The sequence below is a fragment of the Prosopis cineraria genome, unplaced genomic scaffold (assembly GCF_029017545.1).
Source record: "Prosopis cineraria cultivar Desert tree isolate PC_DT_omini unplaced genomic scaffold, ASM2901754v1 PC11, whole genome shotgun sequence".
Lineage (NCBI taxonomy): Eukaryota > Viridiplantae > Streptophyta > Magnoliopsida > Fabales > Fabaceae > Prosopis > Prosopis cineraria.
The window spans coordinates 39,388,591-39,399,338 of NW_026555342.1; the positions used below are offsets into that span (position 1 = coordinate 39,388,591).

At 30.9% G+C, this 10,748-nt stretch overlaps 1 protein-coding gene and 1 long non-coding RNA gene across 35 annotated transcripts; one reads left to right on the forward strand and one right to left on the reverse strand.

Moving 5' to 3' along the window:
* Positions 1–16: 16 nt before the first annotated feature.
* LOC129284887 (uncharacterized) lies at positions 17–1,947 on the forward strand. The gene is made up of 3 exons (XR_008586996.1): positions 17–397; positions 1,262–1,305; positions 1,785–1,947. It is a non-coding gene; the product is annotated as an uncharacterized LOC129284887 (long non-coding RNA).
* A 2,163-nt stretch (positions 1,948–4,110) lies between these two features.
* Positions 4,111–8,083, reverse strand: LOC129285823 (uncharacterized). 34 transcript variants are annotated; one of them, XR_008587351.1, is made up of 4 exons: positions 7,695–8,083; positions 6,414–6,520; positions 6,121–6,204; positions 4,111–4,652 (listed from the first exon to the last, which is right to left on the reverse strand). XR_008587351.1 is itself a non-coding variant. In XM_054921738.1 (4 exons), exons 1-4 carry the CDS (start codon positions 7,897–7,899, stop codon positions 4,566–4,568), a joined length of 261 nt encoding a protein of 86 aa, XP_054777713.1. In that variant the 5' UTR covers positions 7,900–8,083; the 3' UTR covers positions 4,111–4,565. The 34 variants fall into 34 exon arrangements, 2 of the variants coding, with proteins under 2 accessions (XP_054777713.1, XP_054777712.1); XR_008587348.1 differs by having other exon boundaries at positions 4,111–4,952; XR_008587343.1 differs by having other exon boundaries at positions 4,111–5,270.
* Positions 8,084–10,748: the final 2,665 nt, after the last annotated feature.

Sequence of the window (10,748 nt, forward strand, 5' to 3'; positions counted from 1 at the left end):
GTGCGAAATGAGGTGACCACATTGCTGACACCATCAGCAGCTCGAAGCTTGGTCCATCTCACACACCTCACAATTGAATGGTGCGAGGAAATAGAGAAATAATAGCAAAGCAAGAGGGAGAGGATGACGTGGACCAAGACATATCATTTTCAATAAACTGGAGCATTTACGACTTTATGGCTTGACAAATTGAAGAGATTTTGTGGCTATAATTATACCTTCAAGTTTCCATTATTGGATGATGTCACTATAATGGATTGTCCTCAACTCTCAACATTCTGTCTTGGAGCTATACATACCCCGCGCCTTCAAAGCATTAAAGCGGGTCATCAAAACGAACATATTTGGAAGGGCGATGTTAACGAGACCATCCAATATCATTTCACTGGTTCAAGAGGTATACACAACATCTACTTTCATTCTTATTTTCCACTTTTTTAAAATTCCTCACCTCCAAAATTTAGCATTTCACAAATATTTCATATAAATATTCAAGTTTCAACATTCTATTGACACCTATAAATTATAAAGATTACATCTTATATGGCTCCACTCTAATTGCATACAAATGATGGCTGATGAATGTGGTAGGCTGCGAGTAATCCTATTATGGTTGTGATCATTCTTAGTATTCTTTCGTACATAAATTAAGGGGGCACTAAAATTATTTAAAATATTTAATTTTTATTTTAAAGAATCAAATTTATTTTAGACAGGAAATTAATGACAAAAACTACTCCCTCCAGACTACAATATAAGTCATTGTTAACTAATTTATATTTTTAAATAAAGTTGGTTAAAATCTTTATTTTTTAAAAATTTTCACATCTTTTCAATTCTGCCCTTGAGTGTAGCAAATATAACATTTAATTTATTGAAAACACTTTCATTAATTACTCAATAAAGTAAGAATGTAATTGAAAAAAGTATATAACACCTAATCCAACGTCCTAATTTTTGGACCATACAAAATTTTTAAGAAACGATTTATATTGTGGTTCAAAATGGATATAATCATTAAAAAATTTTAAAAAGATGACTAATTGATTATAAAAGATTTTATCTTCAATAAAATAAGAATTAATTTATTTATATAGTTTTTTTTTTTGCCACCTGTTGATTGATGGTCTAATTTGGCACTCACAAGTCACAAGGATGCTGAGTCATAATTGAAATATAAGAGCAAGATATGGAATGTCTTCTTTGTTTTAAAATTACAATTTTTTTACAAGTAAACTAATATGATGGTTTGGTATTGCAGGATGGCGTTATATGTAGAAGGGGAATGCTCATTTATTGGTGCAGGTTTGTAGTTTCAAGCTAGAATTTTTTTTTTTGGCTAAAGAGATCTTCTCTTAATCTACATGTCATCTTTTTTTTTTTCCCTTATGTTGTCTGATATTTTCTATCACTTAAAATTATAGTTTCTTGTTAAAATTTATTTCAACATTTCTTTTCTTGTAGTAATTTTTATAATATCAACAAAAGCTTCATATGTTAAGGGATGAAACATGCATCTCAATTTTTCTTTCCTTCAATACATTCTCTCCATTGTAGTTGAGTTGATTGAAAATAGTGAACAATTATTTATTTATTTTATACAGACTAGCTGTGGTTTAGAAAAATAACAGTTGGCACTTTTAAAAACATAAAAAGGAATGATTTTGATAATGATTCTCCCAAATTTTAAACCCAATTTTTTCACAATATATACTATACATGGATGTTGGTAGGATATAAACATAACATACTCACATCTTTTCTTCCTTGCTTGATAAATGCAGGTTATGTATGTGGTGATGTTGACCCTTGATTAAATAAGATGACCAATGTGTTATGATTGCAAGGTCTTCATTCAACAACTGCATCGTTTGCTTCATTAAGACATATTGGTATCATTGACATGTGGCTAAGATTATTATGAAAGATTGGTTTTTGATGAATGCATGGAATGATATAACAACAACGGAGATAAGTCTTTCGATTCAGATGATCTTTATTCAAAATTCTCCAAAAGTAACAAAACTTCAAGGATCCAGTTGTCCTTTAATTGCTTTTATTTTTTGCATGCATGCACCACTGGCATTTGAAACTGGTATATTTTGATCCTTGGAAAACCAGAAGTAGTTCCCTATACTTCCCCAGAGTCAAATTCAAATATCTTTGCTTTCTTCTTCTCTTGCACTTTATCCAGCAATACTAATGTTAGTTAGAATATACAAATAGTAGTATACAATTGACAATTACAAGGAAGCAAAGCAAGATTAGCCCAATCATGCAGTAGTAACACATGCTCATATGTCCCCACATTCCCTTGACAACAAAACCCCAAGTATTGTGTTCGCTTGACATTATTGAGTCGATCACATTCTGTGCTCATCATAATAAGGAGCACGGGTGCTCATCAATTTTTGGGGCTCATGTTCGTTTCATTTACAATCAATTTCTACAATCATTTTAAATTAATTTTTAGATGTTTTTAATATTATGTTATTAAAATAAAAATTTATAAAAAAATAAAAATTTTAATATTAAATCTGGATTGTCTTTCATGCTCAGCAAGGCATGAGTATCGTAGTACTCATCACTATTAAGAAATTTAGATTGTTTAGACTTAAACTTTTTTTTATTTTTGTTTTATATTTACCTTCCAATAAGCTGTGCCATACCCAAGGCCTTCAACATGCATGGAATTAAGCAGCTTGTGTGTGCTTTGTTGACAATGTTGATACATTTGTCCTTTTTATCTAACTTGTATGCAGAGTCAAGACGTGATGATATATAGATTTCCATGTTTGTAATTTTGAAGGCTGCTTGAATATTCTTTTCGGTTGTAGCATGACGAATATGTAACTGTGTGTATTTGTCATATATATATATATATATAAACAATAATTAATGATGATTTGTACATTAGATCACAACATTTGTTTCTCTCAAGTAAAATGAATATTTTTTGTATTTATTAATTATGAAATTGATACTTGTTAAAATAAAATAGTGATTTATTTTTCCCAACTATTTAATATATTTTCTATTTGATCTGCTATATATTTGAAATTAAACTTTTATCAATATCTTGAAAAATATTATGTGGATTAGATTGAGAGCTATATTTTCAAACACTTAAACAAAACTACAGATTAATAGTGATATTTGTTTATTTTAATCTTTTTTTTCTTGAACAGAGGTTGCTTCGAAAGATTGATGTAATAAAATTACCCAAATTAGACATTTTGATTCCATTGTTTTGGGATGACCAACTTTCATACAGCTCATTTAGGAACTTGAAGTCAGTGGTTGTGGTGGAGAGCTGAGACTTCGTGAAATTTGTGCCCTTTCATGTGTTAAAAATCTTTAAAACAATTTGCAAAAAGTGGAGGTGAGTAAATTAAATGTGATATGTTAGAGGTGGTGTTTGATTTTAAAGATTTGGGTAATTTCAAAGAAATGCAACCACTAGTAGTTATTCCTACATTTATAGTCAAGGGTATGCGTCATCTTGAAGAGCTTGAAATAAAAGTAATTATTGCAAAAGATCAAGTTTTAAAATATGTTGATTTTACATTTTTGTTTTGGTTGACTTCCCTTGAGCTTTCCAAGTTTCCAAATTTGAGAAACTTTTATATAAAGAGACGCATTAGCATTGCCCAAAAATAAAAATAAAAATTAGAGACAGCTAGAAATCCATCTGTAATTATTTAAAGACGACTTTACTAAAAGTGACGTCAAATAATTCCGAGACAGATTTTTCTTGTTCATCACTAATTTGAGATGACGTGCTTTCGTCTCTAAATTAAAATTAACTCGTCTTTAATTTCATTTAAAAATCACCACCTTGAATCTTATAGAGGATATAATTCACCTCAAAATTCGTCTCTAAATTTAAAGATGAGTTTTAATCCATCATTAAAATAATTATATATAATTCATATATTTGTTAGAGGCGGATTACTCCCACTCTAAATCCGTCTCAAAAATATATATTTTTTAAACAAAATATTTCTCTTCATTCCTCCATTATCTTAATCCTTTGCAAATTTTTGACATTAATAACATCCAATTTAATAGCGAGAAAGAAAAATTCATAACAAGATATTGCCTTCAACATAGAACAAATGATTTGCGTTAAATAAAATAAAAAACATATAATTTCATAAAAGATGTTACATGGTCTTCTCCTGCCAGAATAAAAGATATCATTGTTCTGCAAATTCTTCAGACTAAACCTAACAAGGTAAAAAAAAAAAAAAACTATCTGCATGAAAAGCTCCAAGCACACACTTATTCCTAATTTTTTTTTTAAAAAGCAAGAACTGCAATGGTAGGTACAAAACTCACAAAATGCAATCATCACTATATACTTGACGCAAATCTCCTGTAACATAAACATGAAAAATAAACACTAAACCAACTTTGCATCAATATATATTAAATATAAAACCTTAAGGCAAGGAGTATGTGGAATACTCACCATTCATAAATAGAGAATAAGGTGGACCTTCCATGTTTTATTAGAATGAATGTAATTATCAATTTCCTCTTCCATAAACTGCTTCTTATGTTCACTTAAATGCTTCACATTGATACCTTTCCTTTGGACTAAGACCATGTGCATCCTCACAATTATCATACTTCAAGTAGTCAACTCCCTTGAAACATATAAGTACAAAACCTTTGAATATTATCATTGCAACTCAACAGTCACTCTAAGAATATAAAAAACAACTCCCTTGAAACATATATGTACAAAACCTTTGAACATTGTCATTGCAACTCAACAGTCACACTAAGAATATAAAAACCAACGAAGGGGCAGGAAAAAAATTAGAGATTACTAAATGCACATGCGCCATGGTGAAATCTATTTTTACACTTAGGTAACAGAATTTTGGAACTTGTTCTAACCGTGAAGATAAAATTGACATAGAAACAGCACAGATTACTTGCATCTGCACAAAAAGTTCAATTTTGATTGTCCTCAAAGATCTTTCAAGATGAAAATCTATAATGAGTTCAGTAGATGAGACAAGCAATAAGAACATATGCTGCATTCATGCCACGTGTAAATCATAACATTCATGCCTTTTATTTAAGTAGTTTATGTAAAGTTTTTTAAAAAAAAAAACAAAGAAGACTAATATGGCACCTAAAAGATGTGAAGTTAATTTCCATCCACCGTTTGTCCTGGTGTCACACATGTGCAAAATACAAAATAGTGAACCAAAGAGCACTTTTATAAAGTAACCTTGCCATTACTTCAGAAGTCACTGCAAAGAGAAAGAAAAGTAAATATTACTCTACAAATGAGAACAACTCTTTTCCATTCTGAAAATTCAGCCCCCAACACAAAAAACACAAACTAATTTGCTGATTCAATCTTACTATGTGCCATAAGTGGTTAAGAAAACACAAAATTCAGCAAACACTAATGTTTGCTGATCCACTCATAAAATAACTCACTTCTAACAGTGATTTCATTATTTCATTTCTATTTGGCACTCTGTTAAGTATTAACACTGTCCAAAATCATCAAAGACTAAATAACATTTTTAAAATTTAACGTGCAGGTCACTTAAATGTCCTTGGATCAATTCCAAGCTAAGACAAATCTATCTGACCATCCCGAAGTACCTCTAGAAAAAGAAGAGCGCATGATAACACTCTTGAGAAATAAAGTGCACAACAAAAAAGATTTTAAATGCATATAAGGTAAGTAAATGAATAACTAAAAAACCTCAGCCAAAACTAGGTATATCCATACCTCTGGTAATTAAGTACTAAAAATACATAAATTATATTTAGACTCCAACTAATTAACATAAAATTTACTAACTTCAAAAAACTGAGATACTAGCTTCTCTCTCCTTTTTTGATCAGCTTCCTGAGTTGCAAGCTCGATTTTTCTTAGAGACATCTGCAAACTCCACAAAAAAAAGAAAAGAAAAAACAGTCCCCGAAAAGTGCCTAAACTTAGGAACAACTCTACATTTGCACTGCAATTACATTTGTATTCCAAAATAGAAACAAAAACAGGATATAGTATTTCGATCAACTCTAGAAATTAAATCCTAATGCATATTAAGAATGAAAAAAATAAAACAGGCACAAGCGGCATACCCATATATATATGCTTGAACCTCCACTCCAAGCCATGCAGATCCGTTGCCACAAGCTCGTGTGAAGGACATGAATGATTGTAATCTAAAATAAAAGCTCACTTGAATTACTATGAAAGTACTATTTAAACATAATCTAGAAAGACAGTTATTGGTTGTAGCAACAAGCGCAGATTTAAGCATAAGGTTAGGCCACCATATTTTGAGACATTAAATATAATTAATATGATCTGACTCAACTTATGCATATGAAAGCACAAGTGAAATTAAAAATGATTGGAGAAAGACAAGCACAAGGTTGACTTCACTGCAGCTGCAACATCCTCATCTTCACAGTCAGCATCAATTTTCACCTTCCCATAGTCTTCTCATCCTCATCTTACCTGTAACGTTCTCAAGCACTAAAATTCACTCTTTAGAGCTCTAATCAAATCTTCCTTCCTCTAAATACCATTAACAAATAAAAAGAAAACTTAATGACATATATTCAAGTTTAATAAACTTTTTTCCAATATTAACAACAATGTAATCAACTAAATTCTCAAATCAGCCCAATTTATAACTTTGACCTTTCAATCCTTGAAGTATTGTGTATATATACTTTCTATCCAGCACTTTGTTTATATAATAATCTTTTTACTTTCCAACTCTTCTATAGCACATGTAGTTAAATTTAAATCATGGATACACACACACATCACACTTTACAACCAAGAATCTACAGTCCAAAAATTCAGAGGCATAGAATAGATAAATCTTAACTCTAACCATTTTCAGACATCGCATCGAATATTCCATAGACATCTTCAAGATGTGTGTCTGTGTGTAAACAATTTGGAGCTTGAATTTAGAAACCAAACGGTCCCCCCCCCCCCCCAAAAAAAAAAAAGATCTCTAATTCCATTCTAACTTTCATTGTAGAAAACAATTGCCTTCCATAGTCCTAATTTACAGCAATAAAATCATCACAATATTTTTTTACCACTATAATTCAAAATTTCTTCTCACAAACATTTTATCAAACACCTCCTAGACATTAGTGTTCACACTGTACATCTAAGTTCTTTCCTCCTCAGTCTCATCCTAACATATTCTAATGTCAATATATGAGTTTATTAAGGTTCCCAATTGTCACATAATCAGGAAAATTCAAAAAGAATACCAAAATTCATTATCTTAAAGTTTTCCCAAGCATCATTATTTATCACCAATTTCCTTCATATATACTACTCTAGCCATAACTAGTTATTTAAATGAGATCTAATCCTCCCTCAAACCTTTCAACAAACACCTAATATGCATCAATTCCTAATTTACTCAATGGAGCTTCTTATCCATCAATCATCTGCCAAAAAAAAATTCAGCATCAACATTTAGATTTATCATACTTTTCAAACCCATAGCCCATTAAGAATCAGATTAAGCTCAAATAAAATTCAAATCAACACTATCCTTCCTTCCTCATATATACGACACACATAGCAATAAAGAAAGGGAATAATTCACAATTTCTGCAATTTAAACAGACATACACGAACAGAACCAACAAGGAGCAGGGAGTTCAAAGCTCCTCACCTTCAATCAGCGGCGGAAAGAGCAAGCAGCAGCAACTAGCAGTGCAACCATGGGGGAAAAAAAAAGGTCCGTCACACACCCTCACCGCAACTGGAACAGAAAAGGAAGGAGTCGCCGATAGAGATGGATGAAGTACGCCTCAGCAACAGACATGATACGGGAGAGAAAGGAGAATAACCGACAGCGACACTCATACCTCTTGCATGAACCGAGGAGGAAGAGGAATCTCTAGCTTGTCTGTGGTCTCCGGCGGTGGACGAAAAGGAATGCGGAGAAGAGAGATTGCAGAAGATACAAAAGGGATAGGGTTTGGAGCTCACTCCCTTAGTCTCTCCCTGCTAAAGCTAGAAGGATCAGGGAAAGAAATATCCTGCTCCATCTGATCACTCTTCTTTTTTTGCCCCTCTTCTCTTTATAGGATAGAAATGTAATTTTACGATGTTGTGGCAAATAAAAAATTCCTGGCCTCGCACCACCAAGATTCGAACCAGGGCCATACAACAGCAAGAATTTTCACTAAACCACAAACACATCATGCTATACGAAACGAATGAAAATGTACATAAATTAAGGTATCATAAATTTTGATTTAACTCAACTTATTGGGTTATTACAACTTCAAACCTAACAGATATCCACTAATTATATTCAATTTAGCTTTAAAAATCTACACAAAATAAAATAACATTCAATAGCCATATGTATAAAAATATTAAATGGATAATTTTATCATAATTTTCAAGATTTAATTAATTAATAAAATATAATCTATTTAATCTCAATTAGTCACAATTCATTAATAAAATGACCAAGTGAAGAGGATAAAAATATAATGTATTAGGGAGCTTGGGCTAAAAAATGATTCGAGAAATGACTAAAATTTAAGGAGATAGGGAGTTTTAATTGAAAATCAAAGATCCATGTTAACACTACAGGTAATAAAAAACTAACAATTTCCTAATTTTTATAAAAATATTTTATAAAATTTTTGAGATAACTTTAGAGACAGATTTGTTAATAATTACACATGGATTTCTTGCTGTCTCTAAAAAAGTCTCGATGATTATTTTAGAAGTAAATTTAGAGATGGGTATAAAAAAAAATAACTTGAATAGTTAGAGACAAACTCAAGTGGTCTCAAAAATTGTCTCTATTAAAATTTAGCTACGATGTTGGAGACGGAGATTTTAGATACCTTTTTATTTGTTTCCAAATTTGTGTCTAACATTTTTAAATTATTTTTACAAAAACAAGTTATATAAATAATTAAAATATTTATTACATGTCTCTAATTCCATTTCTATTAGAGACGCGTTATAATCTGTTTTTAAATTGAGTTTTTTTTATAGTATAAAATGGCCACACCTTCAAATATTAGATATTACACGAATGTTATGAATTAGAGATATTTGAAAAGGAAGACTCAATTTAGTTTATTAAAAATACACAAGGAAGACAACATTCTTGAAACAAAATATCATCTGCTCTCCTGCAACAAAGTACCTTCTTACATCAACTATTCATTGTTTATTTATTTTAAAAGTGAGCTAATAAAAAAGGATATGCATTTTTATTCATTAATTATTTGTTGCTCTCTCTGTTCAGTATAAAACATTTTCTAAAGTACATCATATTAAAAAAAATACATGCAATGCATTTTAAATTGTTAAGGTGTAACTAATAAGGTTTTTTTAACAGTGCCCTTAATTAAGGGGTGTAATTGATAATGTTTTTTAAAAAGATACTCTATTAAATATGGATAAATGTGAAAAAAAATGAACACACTTTCAATTGTTAAATATTAATAGAAGTTATGAATTGGATATATTTGAAAAGGAAGTTTCAAGGTTATCAAAAATACATAAGAAGAAGAGAGAAAACTTGACACAAAATATCATTTACTCTCTTGTGACAAGGCATCTTCCTAAATTATCTATTCATTGTTCACAATCAATTTATACATAGATTATAATAGGATTTTGGCTCTCAAATTGCATAATTGTGGTTAATAATATGGGAAAAATAGGAATATATTACTTCACTAAAGAGTATTTTATGTAAATTGAAGAGGAAGAAAGCAAAAAGAGGCAAAGAACATATTAAAAAGCAATAATCAATCTGTCTATTTACATCTGTGCATGGACAAAGCTTGTAAAGATCATGATCATCTGCGAATGAAGCATCCATCCTTGGCTTGTAGTCCTGACTCTTTCATAGGTTATATATGGTCACAACTAATGTAAATAGGGCTACTTTATATAGTGGTTCATCAATGTAACTGCAACAAAAAGTGGGGAGTGTGTATTATTTTTAAATTTTTTAACATCTTCCTACATCAGTTTTATAACTGATAAGAAAACTATTTATTATAGCAGTTGCAAAACTGATAATAACTTTCTACATTTCTTGTAACAACATTGTTTTTTTAATCATTGTTAAAAGCTTTTTTGTAGAAATTTATTATCAGTATTTTTTAATCACTTTGTATTGTTGTTATGTTCTACTAGAGTGAGATGGATGAGATAAGTGAGAGCAATAGAGGAAAGGAGGATCATGTTGGTGACTGTGGAGGTGGTAGAGAGAGAGATAAGCATATGTCAGAGGATTCTTCTCCTCAACTGGAGTTCATGTTTAAGGGTGGGGTCGAGGAGAAAATGGAGGGTAAAGGGATGATTTAGAATGAAAGTATTGATAACACTAGGAAAAAACTTGTGGCTGTATCTTATAGGGAAAAGCTAATGTCTATTAGCTGTTTTGATTTTTTGCTAAGCATGAAGAAGATGAAGATATCATTGATGGATGGAAAGTGTACTTTGGCAAACAAAACCAAGAGGAGGGGGCTAAGAAAGCAAATAAAGATTAGGTTGATGATTTAATCAAAGAGGAGGTAGAAAGGGTGCGGATTCCTACACTGAAAAGTCATGGTGGAGGAGTATGAGGGATGATGTAAGCCATGGTGGAATTCTCTTATTATCAAAGTACTAGGCATGACAATCCAAACTGTCTGTTACAAGCAAGGATACAAAACATGGGGAAACCACAAGGGACAATGAG